Below are 18,051 nucleotides of genomic sequence, written 5' to 3'. Positions count from 1 at the left end.
CTGTCTCTCGCTCTCTGTGTGTGCCTGTCTCTCGCTCTCTGTGTGTGCCTGTCTCTCGCTCTCTGTGTGTGCCTGTCTCTCGCTCTCTGTGTGTGCCTGTCTCTCGCTCTCTGTGTGTGCCTGTCTCTCGCTCTCTGTGTGTGCCTGTCTCTCGCTCTCTGTGTGTGCCTGTCTCTCGCTCTCTGTGTGTGCCTGTCTCTCGCTCTCTGTGTGTGCCTGTCTCTCGCTCTCTGTGTGTGCCTGTCTCTCGCTCTCTCTCTCTGTGTGCCTGTCTCTCGCTCTCTCTCTCTGTGTGCCTGTCTCTCGCTCTCTCTCTGTGTGTGCCTGTCTCTCGCTCTCTCTCTGTGTGTGCCTGTCTCTCGCTCTCTCTCTGTGTGTGCCTGTCTCTCGCTCTCTCTCTGTGTGTGCCTGTCTCTCGCTCTCTCTCTGTGTGTGCCTGTCTCTCGCTCGCTCTCTGTGTGTGCCTGTCTCTCGCTCGCTATCTGTGTGTGCCTGTCGCTCTCGCTCGCTCTCTTTGTGTGCCTGTCGCTCTCGCTCGCTCTCTGTGTGCCTGTCGCTCTCGCTCGCTCTCTGTGTGCCTGTCGCTCTCGCTCGCTCTCTCTGTGTGCCTGTCGCTCTCGCTCGCTCTCTCTGTGTGCCTGTCGCTCTCGCTCGCTCTCTCTGTGTGCCTGTCGCTCTCGCTCGCTCTCTCTGTGTGCCTGTCGCTCTCGCTCGCTCTCTCTGTGTGCCTGTCGCTCTCTCTGTGTGCCTGTCGCTCTTGCTCGCTCTCTCTGTGTGCCTGTCGCTCTCGCTCTCTCTCTCTCTCTGTGTGCCTGTCTCTCTCTCTCTCTCTGTGTGCCTGTCTCTCTCTCTCTCTCTGTGTGCCTGTCTCTCTCTCTCTTTCTCTCTCTCTGTGCCTGTCTCTCTCTCTCTCTTTCTCTCCCCCTCTCTGTGCCTGTCTCTCTCTCTCTCTGTGCCTGTCTGTCTCTCTCTCTCTGTGTGCCTGTCTCTCTCTCTCTCTCTCTCTCTCTCTCTCTGTGCCTGTCTCTCTCTCTCTCTGTGCCTGTCTCTCTCTCTCTCTGTGCCTGTCTGTCTCTCTCTCTCTGTGCCTGTCTGTCTCTCTCTCTCTGTGCCTGTCTGTCTCTCTCTCTCTGTGCCTGTCTGTCTCTCTCTCTCTGTGCCTGTCTCTCTGTCTCTCTCTCTCTGTGCCTGTCTCTCTGTCTCCCTCTCTCTCTCTGTGTGCCTGTCTCTCTCTCTCTCTGTGTGCCTGTCTCTCTCTCTCTCTCTCTCTCTCTCTCTCTCTGTGCCTGTCTGTCTCTCTCTCTCTGTGTGCCTGTCTCTCTCTCTCTCTCTCTCTGTGTGCCTGTCTCTCTCTCTCTCTCTCTCTGTGTGCCTGTCTCTCTCTCTCTCTGTGTGCCTGTCTCTCTCTCTCTCTCTCTGTGCCTGTCTCTCTCTCTCTCTCTGTGTGCCTGTCTCTCTCTCTCTCTCTCTCTCTCTGTGTGCCTGTCTGTCTCTCTCTCTCTCTCTCTCTCTCTCTCTCTCTGTGTGCCTGTCTGTCTGTCTGTCTCTCTCTCTCTCTGTGTGCCTGTCTGTCTCTCTCTCTCTCTCTCTCTGTGTGCCTGTCTGTCTCTCTCTCTCTCTCTCTCTCTGTGTGCCTGTCTGTCTCTGGAATTTTCATGGGGGCGGGTCATGTGTGAAATTTCCAAGGGGGGACGGGTGGGGGAGTCTGTGGAGTTGTGCGTGTCCGTGTGGAATTTCCACAGGGGAGAGGGGGTAGCGAGTGGGTGTATGGAATTGTCATTTCCATGGCTGGGTTTGAACGTGGGAATGAGATCCAGTGCTGATATCTCTTCGTCTCCGTACATGAACAGTAACTAATGAACATCATTGTGAGCCTGCGCCTCCGCATTCCCAACCGCTCACTGTTTCACCAGTTCAGCTGATGGGGTTTTTAACGGCGTGCAGCCCGGAGACTGAAGCAGCTTTTATTTCCCTGCCCTCAAGCTGCAAGCTCCCTCTGTGCTGACGTCTGGGAGCCTCGGGAGCAGGTATCTCCTCCGTTCCTCTCTGGCCAGATCCACAAATTGATGATATGGAGGATACTTGATGAGGGTTGATGTGATGTGTATTAAATGAGCAAGAAGGAAGATGCAGTACCTCGTACACACGGGCTCTACAGATTCTACCTTGCTCGGAAAGGCCCCCATCCATCATCCTCCTATTATTATGTCTTTCGTTTTGGGATAAAGTCTCATTATGTGGACTATGAGAAATGGGAATAATTGCTGATAGCGCCTGCCTTGGGAGATTACCTCCAATCAGACAAGCACTGTGAGTAAGGGGATTCATCAGAGCCCCCTCTCTCCTCTCAATCTCTGACCCACAGGTGGTGCTGGATCCAAGCCCTGCCTTCATCTTCAGAGACGTTCGCTTGAATGGTGGCGGGTTATTTGACTACAAGTGGCATCGCAGTCTGCGAGTTGTGGGGGTGGGTGGGGAAATGTTGAGATGGGCAGGGGGGCTTGAGTGCCAACGTTTGTGGGTTCAGGAGGGAGTGCGGGGGTGGGAGTGCAGAGGGACTGGCTGCAGGGGAGAGCGCTGTGTGACTGGGGTACAAGCAGTGAGGGGCGGGGGGAGTTAAGTGCCGGATGTACAAGTTGCTATCGTATGTTAGAGAGTGTACGGCACGCTGCTGCGTGCTTAGCGCGTGCGCGGCTTGCTGCTGCACGCTTAGCGCGGGCGTGGATTGGATGGCACAGCAGGGTAGAGGGCAAGTGTCCTGCGTTGTGATTGGGAAGGGTGGGTGTTCTGTGTTGTGGTCGGATGGAGGGGGGAACAGTGGTGGTGGGGAGGTGTTCTGTATTGTGGTTGGGTGATGGGGGTGGTGTCCTGTGTTGTGATCAGGAGATGGGGTGGGGGGGGGGGAGGGGTGGTGTCCCGTTGTGTCCTTTTTTGTGGTCGGGTGATTGGGGGGGCTGTGTCCTGTGTTGTGGTTGGGGGAGGGGTGTCCTTTTTTGTGATCAGGTGGTTTGGGGGCGGTGGGGGGGGAAGTCCGTGTTGCGTTTTGCGTGGGTGGGGGAGTCCGTGTTGTGTTTTGCGTGGGCGAGGTGGGGGGGACTCCGTGCTATGTTCGGGTAGGGGGTGCCGGTGTCCGTGTTGTGGTCTCTAGTCAGTGTGACACGGAAATGGATGTGTGAATTGTCCAATTTGCCACTTCCCAATTGACAGAAGCTTCGGAGAATAATAGGTGCGTGATTTGAATGAGTTAAAGTGACGGCAGTAAATGTTATTTTGCTGATAAAGGGAGTGTGTGTGATTTGTCCTTGTGTTTCTAATTAATCAGGAGCTTATTGCTCCTGTCTCTGGAACAGTCAGCACTGACACTGAGGGTCATGGGACAGTAATGACTCGGCCACTGTCTGCTTTAGCCGCGAGCTCCAGCCCCTCTAGATGCTCTGGCTGGTGGGATCCACTGGTTAAAGTTTCTACTCCCTGGCTACACACTGGCGGTACCCCAGGGGGAATGCTGAGGGGTATTGGAAGCTCCTTCATTGAGTATGAGGCCAGCTAGCCTGAGAGCGATGACTTCCCTCTCTGTCCTCCCCACTCCTGCTACCTCTGCAACGTAATGTGAAAGGATGAATGGAGTCTGGAAATCTAATCAGAAAACGTAGCATCTCTGGTAACGGCCGTGGAGAAAGGAACAGAGTTAATAATCCTCAGTCCGCCTGACACTTCTTCAGAGCACATGTCACAATGCTATTACCCTGAGACTTCACAGGGGACAGGAACAGGCCGTTCAGCCCCTTCTCCAGCCTGTTACACAGAAACAGAAGAAGGCCATTCAGCCGCTCTCTCGAGCCTGTTGCGTAGGACAAGGCCGTTCTGCCCCGTCTCAAACCAGTTAGGCAGGAACAGGAGGAGGTCATTCAGCCCCTCTCTCGACCTGTTACACAGGAACAGGAGGAGATCATTCAGCCCCTCTTCCAGCCTGTTACACAAGAACAGGAGGAGGCCATTCAGCCCCTTCTCAGACCAGTTATGCAGAACATCAGGAGGCCATTCAGTCCCTTCTCGAGTCTATTACACAGGAACAGAAGGAGGCCATTCAGTGCCTTTGTTCCAGTGCAATATACTCAAGGAGGAGGCCATTCAGCCCTTGAATTCTTTTCAACGTGTGTGGCATAGCACGGTGGCACAGTGATTAGCACTGCTGCCTCACAGTGCCAGGGACCCGGGGCAGCATGGTGGCACAGTGGTTAGCACTGCTGCCTCACAGCGTCAGGGACCTGGGGCAGCACGGTGGCACAGTGATTAGCACTGCTGCCTCACAATGCCAGGGACCCAGGACAGCACGGTGGCACAGTGATTAGCACTGCTGCCTCATAGCGTCAGGGACCTGGGGCAGCAATGTGGCACAGTGGTTAGCACTGCTGCCTCACAGTGCCAGGAACCCAGGTTTGATTCCCGCTTGGGTCGCTGTCTGTGTGGAGTTTGCATGTTCTCCTTGTGTCTGTGTGGGTGCTCAGGTTTCCTCCCACATTCCGAAAGATGTGCTGGTTAGGTGAGTTGGCTGTGCTAAATTGTCCCTTAGTCTCGGGACTGGATAGGGCCTAAGTGGGATTGTAGTCGGTGCAGACTCGATGGACCAAATGGCCTCCTTCTGCTCCTGCTAGTGCAGAGAAGGTTCACCAGGTTGATTCCAGTGATGAGGGGGTTAGCTTATGAGGAGAGATTGAGTAGACTGGGCCTGTATTCACTGGAGTTTAGAAGGCTGCGGGGATGTCTTATAGAGACATATAAGATAATGAAGGGGTTAGACAGGGTAGAGGCAGAGAGATTATTCCCACTTAGAATGGAAACAAGAATTAGAGGGCACAACCTCAAAATAAGGGGGAGTCAATTTAGAACAGAGTTGAGGAGGAACTCCTTCTCCCAAGGGAAACTTCGCCAAGGTCAAGCTGGCACGGCATGTTTTGACAGGGAAGGAGCTAAGGCTGGCAACTCAGCTGCTGAAAACTGTGCCCTCTCACCCACCTCTGTTGTCCCCCTGTGCATCTCTCTCCTTCTCTCTTTCCCCCTCTCACCCACCTCCCCCTCGTCGCCTCTCCCCTACCTCCCCCTCATCCCCTGTCCCCTGCTTCCCCCTCCTCTCTCTCTCCAACTCACCCACCCCCACCCCGGCCCCTAGCCCCGGTCAGTACTGAGGGAGTGCCGCACTGTCAGAGGGTCAGTGCTGAGGGCACGCTGCACTGTCAGAGGAGCAGTACCCTGTGATCCCCAGAGGGTAGTGAATCTTTGGAATTCTCTGCCCATTGAAGCAATGGAGGCTACCTTGTTAAATGTGTTTAAGTCACGGGTAGATAGATTTCTGATCAATAAGGGAATTAAGGATTATGGGGAGCAGGCGGTTAAGTGGAACTGAACCACTATCAGATCAGCCATGATCTAATTGAATGGTGGGGCAGGCTCGAGGGGCTAGATGGCCTACTCCTGCTCCTATTTCTTATGTTCTTATGCTGCACTGTAGGACCCCATCTGGGCCCAGAGTTAATCTATCCACCTGAACATTGGCAGTTCGAGTCGGGGCCCCAGCACCTTGTGAGAGGGAGTTTTAGGGTTAGAAATGCCTTGGTTATTTTACTGCTCTCTCAGCCTCAACTCAGGCTGAGTTTGGATGAATTTGTTCTCGCACTGACAGAGTTTATTTTGGAGTGCTGCTCTATGCTGCTGTGTTTTGCCTCTGTGTTAGCTGCTGAAATGTCTCTGATTTCCTATTTGTGTAGCCCTTTGGCCTGTCTTGATTATGCTATTCCTGTCGGCTGCACACTGCTAAATGCCTTGTGTTTATTTACAGCACACAGCGGGGCACGCAGACCCTCAGGGGCAATCTAAATCCAACAGCAGGCCCAGCATGCCACGCTGCCGCAACTCCATTGCCACTACTGCCGAGGACACTCCTCACATCGGCAACTACCGGCTCCTCAAAACCATCGGCAAGGGAAACTTCGCCAAGGTCAAGCTGGCACGGCATGTTTTGACAGGGAAGGAGGTAAGGCTGGCAACTCAGCTGCTGAAAACTGTGCCCTCTCACCCACCTCTGTCCCCCTGTGCATCTCTCTCCTTCTGTCTTTCCCCCTCTCACTCACCTCCCCCTCATCCCCTCTCCCCTACCTCCCCCTGCTTCTCTCTCTCTCTCTCTGTCTCTTCCCAGCCCCGGTCAGTACTGAGGGAGTGCCGCACTGTCAGAGGAGCAGTACCCTGTGATCGCCACGGTGTCAGTGTAACTGTGTTGGGGAATGTTGTACTGGTGTTGCAGTCTTTCTTTGCCTTCTAGAAACGGAAATATAGAAAATAGGAGCGGGTGAAGGCTGCCTAGCCCGCTCATTTTGGACCCTCTAGCCAGTGGAAACAACATCTCTGCATCCGGTCTGTCAGAGTGTTAGCTGTTTTAGTTAGATCCCTTTTATTGTTCTCAATTCCAGTGAATACAGGCCTGGTTGACCCATTTTCTCCTCGTACGACAGCCCTGCCATCTCAGGAATCAGGCTGCACTCCCTCTATAGGAAATATGGACAAGGGGATCAATATTGCACTTAATACTCTCAACAATGTCCTGTACAGCTGCAGTGAGACATCTGTGCTCCTGTACTCAAGTCCTCTTGCAACGAATGCTAACATTTGTCTTCCTAACTGCTTGTTGTACCTGTACGTGTGTCCTCAGTGGATCACTAGGACACCCAGGTCCCTTTGTCAACATTTCCCAATCTGTCACCATTTAAATAGCAGTCTGCCATTCTGCTTGCTACCCGAAGAGGGTAACTTCACATTTATCCACAAAGTGCATTTGTCATGTATTTGCCCACTTGTTCAATTTGTCTAAATCACTTTGATGCCTCTTAATATCCTCCTCACAGCTCACATTCCCGTCAAGTTTTGTGTCATCAGCAAAGTCGGAAATATTACTTTTGGTGTTCTCAGGATGGGACCGCAATTGTTTACGATTTACATAGATGATTTGGAGTTGAGGAACAAGTGTAGTGTGTCAAAATTTGCAGATGACACTAAGATGAGTGGCAGAGCAAAGTGTGCAGAGGACGCTGAAAGTCTGCAAAGGGATATAGTCTAAGTGAGTGGGTAAGGGTCTGGCAGATGGAGTACAATGTTGGTAAATGTGAGGTCATCTATTTTGTTAGGAATAACAGCAAAATGGACGGTTATTTAAAAATTGCAGCACGCTGCTGTGCAGAGGGTCCTGGGTGTCCTTGTGCAGGAATCTCAAGGAATTGGTTTGCACGTGCAGCAGGTAATTAAGAAGGTAAATGGAATTTTGTCCCTCATTGCTAGAGGGATGGAGTTTAAAAACAGCGAGGTTATGTTGCAACTGTATAAAGTGCTGGTGAGGCCACACCTGGAGTACTGTGTACAGTTTTGGTCTCCTTACTTGAGAAAGGATATACTGGCACTGGAGAGGGTGCAGAGGAGATCCACTAGGTTGATTCCGGAGTTGAGAGGGTTGGCTTATGAGGAGAGACTGAGTAGACTGGGGCTATACTCATTGGAATTCAGAAGAAAGAGGGGGAGATCTTATAGGAACATCTAAGATTGTGAAGGGAATAGATAAAATAGAAGCAGGGAGGTTTTTATTCACTGGTGGGTGAAACTAGGATTAGGGGGCATAGCCTCAAAATAAGGGGGAGCAGATTTAGGACTGAGTTGAGAAGGAGCTTCTTCACACAAAGTGTTGTGAATCTGTGGAATTCCCTGCCCAGTGAAGCAGTTGAGACTACCTCATTGAATGTTTTTAAGGCAAGGATGGATAAGTTTTTGATCAGTCAAGGAATTAAGGGTTATGGTGAGCCGGGGGGCGGGGGGGCGGTGTCAGTAGAGCTGAGTCTACGAAGACATCAGCCATGATCTTATTGAATGGCGGAGTAAGCTCGAGGGACCAGATGGCCTACTCCTGTTCTCATTTCTTAAATTGCAAATAGCTGGGGCCCCAAGTACTGATCCCTGTGGAAGGCTATGGGTGACACTGGTTAGCACTGCTGCCTCAATGCCAGGGACCTGGGTGCATTTTCAATCTTGGGTGACTGCCTGTTTAGGGTTTGCACCTTCTCTCTGTGTCTCTGTGGGTTTCCTCCGGGTGCTCCAGTTTCCTCCCTCACTCCAAAAATATGCAGATTAGCCATGGTAAATTTCCCTTTCGTGTCCCACAATGTCTAGGTTAGCCATGGTAAATGTGGGATAGGGCCAGGCTAGGGCCTGGGTAAGATATTCTGTCGGAGAATCGTGCAGTCTCGATGGGCTGAATAGCCTCTTCTACGTTATAGGGATTCTATGACCCCTCTAGTTACTGTCAGCTACTCTGAAAAAGCCATTATTTCCGACCCTGTTTTTGTCTGCTGACCAATTCTCAATCCATGCCAGTATATTGCCCCCCATCCCATGTGCTTTAACTTCACACGCTCGCTTTTTATGTGGAACTTAGGTGGCACTGTGGTGAGCACTGAAGCCTCACAGCGCCAGCGACCCAGGTATACCAGTCTCTGAAAATCCAACAAATCCATATCCACTGTTCTCCCTTATGTGTTAGAAGCATAAAAACTAGAAGCAGGAGTAGGCCATTTGGCCCTTTGACTTCTGCTAGTTAAGTCTTCAAGCTCCAGTAGGATTGCCAAGCATGACTTCCCTTTCATAAATCCACGTTGACTTTGTCTAATCCCCTTTGATCTTTTCTAAGTGTCCTATTACCTCGTCTTTTACCAAAGCATTTCTAACATTCTGGCATGTTCCCTCCTCCTGATGCTAGACTAACCGCTCTAATTCCCTGTTTTCTCTCTCCCTCCTTTTTTAGATAGTGTGGTTAAATTTGTCATCCTCCAGTCTGCTGACATAGCGTCGACACAGTTTTGGTAGATGAAATCAGTGCATTGCCTATGTCCTTGGCCACCTCCTTTAGTACCCTGGGGTGTACATTATCAGGTCAAAGAACAAAGAAAATTACAGCACAGGAACAGACCCTTCAGCCCTCCAAGTCTGCACCAGCCATGCTGCCCAACTGAACTAAAGCCCTCAACCCTTCCGGGGACCACATCCCTCTATTCCTATTCTATTCATGTATTTGTCAAGACGCCCTTTAAAACTGACTAAGGTGTCTGTTTCCTCTATCTCCCCTGGCAGTGAGTTCCAGCCCCCACCACCTTCTGTTTAAAAAAACTTGCCTTGTATATCTCCTTTAAACCTTGGTCCTCGCACCTTAAACTTATACCCCCTGGTAATTGACTCTTCCACCCTGGGGGAGAAACTTCTGATTATCCATCCTGGGGATTTATCAACTTTCAGACCCATTAGTTTCTCCACTAATTTTTTTATTAGTAATACTAATTTCCTTCCATTCCTCCTCCCCACTGGGCCCTTGATTCCCGAGCGTTTAGGATGGCAGTGGGAGGTTCCATGGTGAGTTTTGTAAGGAGAGTAGGGAGATTCTCTACATCCCCATCAGCTAGCACCAATCAAAATAAAAGTCAGTGATATCCCGTCATGAAGGATTTAAAATCAGCTGGATGACTATCCAAGCCAAACAGATACCCTTTTACAACTAGTTTCTGATTGGACCCACACCCCGTGACTGAGTGGTTGGGCAGCACGGTGGTTAGCACTGCTGCCTCTTAATGCCAGGGACCTGGGTTCGCTTCCCGGCTCGGGTCACTGTCTGTGTGGAGTCTGCACATTCTTCCCCGTGTCTGCATGGGTTTCCTTTGGGTGCTCTGGTTTCCTCCCGCAGTTTGAAAGACGTGCTGGTTAGGGTGTATTGACCGTGCTAAATTCTCCCTCAATGTTACCCAAACAGGCTCGAGTGTGGCGACTAGGGGATTTTCACAGCAACTTCGTTGTAATATTAATGTAAACTTAAATGCTAGGTGACATAGGGAAGACCTGTTTGAAACCGCAGCCTTCTGTGTAGATTTAAGTAATCAGTGGTATAGAGTACTAACTCATCCAGGAATTGCTGTAAATACAGTACACAAACCAGTTTCCAATGGCATGGTTAACATAGTAAACCCCCCTCCCCCACATTTATTATTAAAGCTCTTCCTCTCTATAGCTAACCCAAGATTCTTGGTATTGTGACAATTCAAGGTTAGCATGCAGAAACATGTTTTAAAAGCCTCTAGCTTTCCTCCTTACCCTCTGCTGTGGAGTATGACGTGATAACGCCTTGTACTGTTTGAGATCACTGAGTAAGCTGAGGGATTGGTTGTGGTTTCCACCTTGGAGGGTATTGGCGGAAAACTACCCATGGCAGTTAACTTTCTACACGGGCTGGATTAGAGCTTTGTGGGGAGAGAGTGTGGGGTTCCTGATTGGAGTACAGGGGAGAGGGAGAGAGAGAGTGGGGTTCCTGATTGGAGTACAGGGGGAGAGAGAGAGTGGGGTTCCTGATTGGAGTACAGGGGGAGAGAGAGAGTGGGGTTCCTGATTGGAGTACAGGGGGAGAGAGAGAGTGGGGTTCCTGATTGGAGTACAGGGGGAGAGAGAGAGTGGGGTTCCTGATCGGAGTACAGGGGGAGAGAGAGAGTGGGGTTCCTGATCTGAGTACAGTGGAGAAAGAGTGGGGTTCCTGATCGGAGTACAGGGGGGGGAGAGAGAGAGAGAGAGTGGGGTTCCTGATCAGAATACAGGGAGAGTGTGAGTGGGTTCCTGATCGGAGTACAGGGAGAGAGAGTGGGATTTCTGGTCAGTACAGGGGGAAGAGTTTGGGGATTCCTGATCGGAGTACAGGGGGAGAGTTTGGGGGTTCCTGATCGGAGTACAAGGGGAGAGAGAGTGGGGTTTCTGATGGGAGTACAGGGGAGGGAGAGAGAGTGAGGCTCCTGATCGGAGTACAGTGGAGAAAGAGTGGGATTCCTGATCGGAGTACAGGGGGAGAGAGAGAGTGGAGTTCCTGATCAGAATACAGGGAGAGTGTGAGTGGGTTCCTGATCGGAGCACAGGGAGAGAGTAGCATTCCTGATCGGAGTACAGGGGGAGAGTTTGGGGGTTCCTGATCGGAGTACAAGGGGAGAGAGAGAGTGGGGTTACAGATGGGAGTACAGGGGGAGAAAGAGTGGGGTTCCTGATTGGAGTATGGGGGAGAGTTTGGGGATTACGGATGGGAGTACAGGGGGAGAGCTTGGGGGTTACGGATGGGAGTACAGGGGAAGAGTTTGGGCGTTCCCGATCCTTGTTAACAATGTTTTTTTTCTTTACTACAGGTTGCTGTTAAGATAATTGACAAAACGCAGCTGAACTCGTCTAGTCTTCAGAAGGTAAGCTTCCTGGCTTCAGTTTCTGTAGCTGGGGAGATGTGAGGGAGGGGTGTTTCTGACCTGTGGGATTTTAATGCAGCCCCTGCTTTGAAGGGGTTTGCAGCCCATGGCGAAGGGGGCTTCAGGGTGGTGTTGCCCTGTGTATATTTAAACTGGGGGCTCCGGGAGGTCATGGTGAGTGCTGTCCTTATCCTTTCCCTCTGTTGCTGCTCCTGATTGTGCAACTTTCAGTAAAATTCAATCAAATCTTTATTGAATTCAGTAAAAACAAAACTGGAATTATGAATCTACTGATGACCATGAAACCACTGTCGGAAAAACCCATCTGAATTACTCATGTCCTTTAGGGAAGAAAATAAGAACATAAGAACTTGGAGCAAGAGTAGGTCATCAGGCCCCTCGAGCCTGCCCCGCCATTCAGTAAGATCATGGCTGATCTTTTTGTGGACTCAGCTCCACTTACCCGCCCGCTCACCATAACCCTTAATTCCTCTACTGTTCAAAAATCTCTCTATCCTTGCCTTAAAAACATTCAATGAGGGAACCTCAACTGCTTCACTGGGCAGGGAATTCCACAGATTCACAACCCTTTGTGTGAAGAAGTTCCTCCTCAACTCAGCCCTAAATCTGCTTCCCCTTATTATGAGGCTATGCCCCCTAATTCTGGTTTCACCTGCCAGTGGAAACAAGTTCCCTGCTTCTATCTTGTCCATTGCCTTCATAATCTTGTATGTTTCTATAAGATCTCCCCTCATTCTCCTGAATTCCAATGAGTATAGCCCCAGTCCACTTAGTCTCTCCTCATAAGTCAACCTTTCAACTCCGGAATCAACCTAGTGCCATCAATCTGCCGTCCTTACCCGGTCTGGCTTACATGTGACTCCAGAGCCACAGCAATGTGGTTGAGTCTCAGCTGCTCTCGAAGGACAACTAAGGATGGCCAATACATACTGGCCCGGCCACTGACGTCCATGTTCCGCAAATGAATTTAAAAAAAACCCATATATAACAAAGTAAAGGTATGGACATTGTCTGTGATGTGGTAGCAATTCCTGCCAGAGAGTCAAGGAGGGTGCATCATTCTCTGTACCTCCCAGGAGATTACAGCCCTTAAAAATCCACCAGTAATCCCAGCGTAAACTCAGTGTCTTTTCCCCTGTGGTTATGTGGGTAAACGTAAAGCCAGTGGTGCTGTATTGGGCTGGGTAGAGATTGCTAACACAGGTCACACCCTATTAGCTGCTCATTCCGGTTGCTATGCAGGCGATGGGAGCTGAACTGTTGAACTGAGCCTTGTCAGGTTTATTGCTCCAGCACCTGATGCAAATGAGCTTGTCATTGCCTTGGGAACAGATACGTACTTGGCCCAAGGTTTTTGCTTAACCAAATATTCTCAGCCCTGAGAGGCGAGTGGAGTTGTAGAGGTTGCTGCTCTGTGTACAGAGTCTCAGGCTGGAGGGAGTGTGGTCAGAGATTAATGTTGCGCTTCCTGCCCTGCCTCAGTGCAGCCTTGCGTGCAGTCTGTAAGTAAGGTACAAGAGCTGACACTGTACCTGGAGCACCTGAAAGAAGGGGCTTTGGTGCATTGAAGCAAACATTTCCCAGCTTATAGTTTCCCCGCCTGGGAGCCTGCGCGTTCTTCCCCCACCCAGCCTGGGTGCTTGCGCCCAGCCCCCCCACCTCCGCCTGCGTGCCTGTGCGTGCTCCCACCCCCCACCCCGCCTGGGTGCCCGCGCGCCAGGGCCCCCCACCCCGCCTGGGTGCCCGTGTGTGCTGGGACTCCCACGCACATTAACCCCACCTGGGGTCAATATTCACCCATCATCAAACACTGAAAACTGATTAACAGCCTGTTTATCCCTTTGCTGTGTGTGGGATCTTGCTGTGCGCAATCTGGCTGCCGCATTTCCTACGTCACAGTCATGACTACGCTGCAAAAGTGCTTCATTAGCTGAAAGGTGCTTTGCTGGTAATTCCTGTGGTGGTGAGTCTTGATTTCTAGGTGTATCTGGTCAGGTATTAATAAGTGTCCCAGGCAGGGAGTGGCGCTGAACTTTGCACTCAGTCATGTTTGCCTTGTGCAGCAGCCTGCAGACAGCAGACTGGATACTCCACATTCCCTCAGCTGTAACTGCAGCCCTTAACCAGGACAACACGCTCTTCCCCCGACTCCATCACTGTTTCTCTGGAGCTTCAGCAGTGCCCGGGGTGGAGAGAATGTCCGTCCTACACTGCGAACCCTACCCTGTACTCTCAGAGCCGCTGACACACTCCCCTACTGGGAGCTAATGCAGGGACTAGAAAGTGTGGGTCAACAACAGCTTGCAATTGTATAGAACCTACAGTGGACTGGATTCCCCAAGCTGATTCACAGGTGCACCATCAAAGGAAATAGAGTCATAGAGGTTTACAACATGGAAACAGGCCCTTCGGCCCAACTTGTCCATGCCGCTCTTTTCATTTAACTCTTAAGCTAGTCCCAATTGCCCACATTTGGCCCCTATCCCTCTATACTCATTGTACCCATGTAACTGTCTAAGTGCTGTTTAAAAGACAAAATTGTATCCGCCTTGACTACTACCTCTGGCAGCTTGTTCGAGACACTCACCAATCTCTGAAAAAATTGCCCCTCTGGACCCTTTCGTATTTCTCCCCTCTCACCTTAAACCTATGCCCTCTAGTTTTAGACTCCCCTATCTTTGGGAAAAGATGTTGACTACCTAGCTGATCTGTGTCCCTCATTATTTTGTAGACCTGTATAAGGTCACCCCTCAGCCTCGTAAGGAGGTATTAGGACAGGTGACCGTACGTTCATTTTGTAGGAAAGGGAGCGAAGCGCAGAGCTTTCGGGAGTGAGTTCCAGAGCTTCCAGGCACAGCTCCAACATCAAAATGGTGGAAATCGGGGGACCTTCAAGCGCCTGGAACTGGGGCGGGGGGAGAGTGCCGAGATCTCAGAGGGTCATGGGGCTTGAGGAAGTTACAGAGTTGTGTACAGGTGAGAGCACGGAGGAATCAGAAAACAGGTTTTGAAATCAATGAATGTGATATAGCTCTGAGCAGATTAAAGTTGATTTATTATTGTCACATGTATTGGGATACAGTGAAAAGCATTGTTTCTTTCACACTATACAGACAAAGCATACTCTTCATAGAGAAGGAAAAGAGAGAGTGCAGAATGTAGTGTTAGAGTCATAGCTAGGGTGTAGAGAAAGATCAACTTAATGCGAGGTAAGTCCATTCAAAAGCCTGATGTCAGCAGGGAAGAAGCTGTTCTTGAGTCAATTGGTACATGACCTCAGACTTTTGTATCTTTTTTCCGATGGAAGAAGGTGGAAGAGAGAATGTCCAGGGTGTGTGGGGTCCTTGACTATGCTGGCTGCTTTGCTGAGGCAGCGGGAAGTATAGACAGAATTAATGGATGGGAGGCTGGCTTGCATGATGGATTGGGCTACACTCATGACCTTTTGTAGTTCCTTGTGGTCCTGGGCAGAGCAGGAGCCCATACCAAGCTGTGATACAACCAGAAAGGATGCTTTCTATGGTGCATCTGTAAAAGTTGGTGAGAGTCGTAGCTGACGTACCAAATTTCCTTAGTCTTCTGAGAAAGTAGAGGGGTTGGTGGGATTTCTTAACTGTAACGTCAGCATGGGGGAACCAGGACAGGTAGGTGATTTGGACCACCTAAAAACCTGAAGCTCTCGACCCTTTCTGCTTTGTCCCTGTTGATGTAGACAGGGGGCAGAGTGAAAAGAACTTGGTGCGTGTTAGGACACAGGAGGTAGAGTTTGGATGAATTTAGGGCAGAGGGAAGATGGGGCACCAGTTAGGGAGTTAATTGGAATAGTCAAGCCTAAGAGGTAATGAAAGATGAAGGAGCAGATAAGCTGAGGGAGTTGGATGGACTCAGATACCCTTCCAAGGGGTATGTTGTAAATTGTTATCGCTCTGGGTGCTTGCAGTATCAAAGCCAACAGAACAAATGGTGGTGTTAATTGTTGAATTGCTGATAATCCAATCTATTGTATGATTAATGAACATTGCCTCCTCTGGAGGGAGGAGATAGGGGATACAGTGGTGGAGTGCTATTGACACTGGACTAGTAATTCAGAGACCCAGAGTAATGTTCTGGGGACCCGGGTTTGAATCTCACCATGGCAGAGGGTGGAGTTTGAACTGAATAAAAAATCTGGAACTAAAAGTCTAGTGATGACCATGAAACCATCGCCGATTGTCAGAAAAACCCATCTGGTTCACTAATGTCCATCTGGCCTACATGTGACTCCAGAGCCACAGCAATGTGGTTGACTTTCAACTGCCCTCCAAGTGCAGCTAGGGATGGGCAATAAATGCTGGCCCAGCCAGTGAAGTCCTTATCCTGTGAAAGAATAAAGAAAAATACTGGTAGGCCCATAGTTCCCTAACAGGCCTTTATACATCTGTCCATCTCCCTATATCAGGACACAATGCTTCACTCAGTAAAAGAATGAGCAGAGCAAATCAGCAAGACTCTTTGTGATGCTGTGAAAGTGTATTGGTGCTGGATATTTAATGTGTAATATGTAGTGTTCAGCTCCCCGCCTCTGGCCTGATGCCCAATTGCCTGTTCTATTATTACTCACTCTTTAAGCCTCTGCAATTCTTGCTCTTAAAACCCTCTCCCTAGAATCTCCCTGCCGACACCCCACTTCCCACTTCTGCGAATCCAAGCCCATCTTGTCGTCTTCCTGCTTTTAGATTCCTTTAGCCACGAGCATCACTCTCCCACCCCCTCCCTGACACTCTCTCTCATTTCTCCCCTTTCCTACGTAGCCGGAGTCCCGTCTCACTGTGAGCTCGTGACGCGATGAGCGTTGCTCTCGACATTGTCTTGTGGGCAATGTGGTTAAGACTGCATCGATAGTCTGCCCCATGTTTCCCTGTGCAGGTGTCTGGGGATAACAGCAGCCAGCATTGCTGTGACACGTCAGAGGCTATTTCAGATTGGAACCAGGTCACACGAGTGTGAAACAGCTGGGGGCATCAGGAAGAACAAGCTGCTGTATCTCTGGCGAGCTCTGGTGTGCTAATCCAGCTGCTTTGACTGTCCATCAGTGAAACAGCTATCTATCCATCAGCCCCATTGCCTCGCTCTTCCCTCACTCTGGGCACCCTGGACCATCCAGTGTTGGTAGCCCCTTGATCCTCTCTGGCCCTGTAGAGTTCGTTTATTCCTTTTGTGGGACATGGGTGTCGCTGGCTGGCCAGCATTTTTCGCCCCCCTCCCTAGCTGTCCTTACGAAGTTGGTGGTGAGTTGCCTTCTTGAATTGCCGCAGTCCATGTACTAAGAGTGATTGATACAACGGAGAGGCTTGCTGGGCCATCTCAGAGGGCAGTTGAGACTCATCCACATTGCTGTGGAGTAGGCCAGATCGATTAAGGATGGCAGATTTCCTTCCCTAAAGGGACATTAGTGAACCAGATGGGTCTTTCTGACAATGGTTTCTTTGATTTATTATTGTCACATGTATTGGTACACAGTGAAAAATATTGTTTCTTGCATGTTATACAGACAAAGCATACCGTTCATAGAGAAGGAAAGGAGAATGTATATTCATAACACTATGAATATAGTGTTACAGTCATAGCTAGGGTGTAGAGAAAGATCAACTTAATGTGAGGTAAGTCCATTCAAAAGTCTGACAGCAGCAGGGAAGAAGCTGTTCTTGAGGAGGCTGGTACGTGACCTCAGACTTTTGTATCTTTTCTTCATGGTCATCCGTAGATTCTTAATTCCAGATTTTTTTTATTATTGAATTCAAATTCCACCATCTGCCGTGGCGGGATTCGAACTCGGGGTCCCCCAGAACATGAGCTGAGTTTCTGGATTGATGGTCTGGTGTTAATACAAGTGGGCCACGTGTGCTGGTTTTTATCTAGCAGGTTATGGTTACCGGGCTATCTGCTGTGATTTATACTGCCCGGTTAGCTGGATTCTGTGTATTTTAACTCTGATGATTCCACAGGTAAATGCCGGATCCTTTTAACTATTCCCTTCCTCCCCGCCCCCGTCCCAAGCTGACGATCAGTGAATCATCTGCTAACCAAGCCAAGACAGTGAGATGTTCTTTGCCGGTCTGAAGCATTGTGAAGCTGCAACCTCTCCACGCCACTCATTTCAGCCCGGGGGAATTCCCCCCCTGTCCATCATAATTGCAAGCCGACTCTTGTGTTTTATCCTTTGCCTGATAATTACTGTGCCTCCATTCAAGGCAGGTGGAGGCATGAAGGAGTTAGCTGCTGTCTGCAGCAGTTGTTAACGCTATAAACTGTTGCGAGTTTCCAAGGCAACCCAGCAACAAAGCCCACTCATCTGCTGAGTTCACAGCTCAGCTATAATGCCAGTTGGTTTGCTTTCATTCTTAAAGGGGACGTGTATTCATGCAGTTACAGAGTCCCACGCACTGTGGAGGCAGTTAATTGTATCCTTACCATGCAGTGCCTGTGTCCCGTTTCATCCCTGCACCCCACTCTTGATGGCTACAAGGCAGACATTTTGTGTAGTATTGCAGGGTGGGTGGGGGTGGAATTGTCACTTTGCACTGTCTCGGTGGCTCTCGGTGATTAAGTGCTCTGCACAGAGCACGGTGAGACCACGCAGCTCGGCAAGCCACAGAGTCAGCCCACCCAGCTGTTACAGCCCTGCTTGGAGGGAGAGGGTGGAACTTACCCGGGAGGTGGGGGGTGAATCCTGCTCCTGGATGCTGTCCAGCCACCACGC

At 50.2% G+C, this 18,051-nt stretch overlaps 1 protein-coding gene across 3 annotated transcripts in view; it reads left to right on the top strand.

The window, feature by feature from the left end:
• The window catches only part of LOC145338984 (serine/threonine-protein kinase MARK2-like), a 137,888-nt gene that overhangs the window by 67,489 nt on the left and 52,348 nt on the right, over positions 1 to 18,051 (top strand). For all 3 annotated transcript variants that reach the window (XM_080183404.1, XM_080183405.1, XM_080183406.1), the window contains exons 2-3: positions 5,837 to 6,031; positions 11,238 to 11,291. In XM_080183404.1, coding sequence (XP_080039530.1) covers positions 5,837 to 6,031; positions 11,238 to 11,291 — 249 coding nt within the window. The remainder of the gene's footprint in view (positions 1 to 5,836; positions 6,032 to 11,237; positions 11,292 to 18,051) is intronic.

Source organism: Carcharhinus amblyrhynchos, unplaced genomic scaffold (assembly GCF_965287045.1).
Source record: "Carcharhinus amblyrhynchos unplaced genomic scaffold, sCarAmb.v2.hapA chromosome_278, whole genome shotgun sequence".
Taxonomy (NCBI): Eukaryota; Metazoa; Chordata; class Chondrichthyes; order Carcharhiniformes; family Carcharhinidae; genus Carcharhinus; species Carcharhinus amblyrhynchos.
The sequence above is the reverse complement of the archived record's forward strand: the minus strand, read 5'-3'. Positions and strand labels throughout refer to the sequence as shown.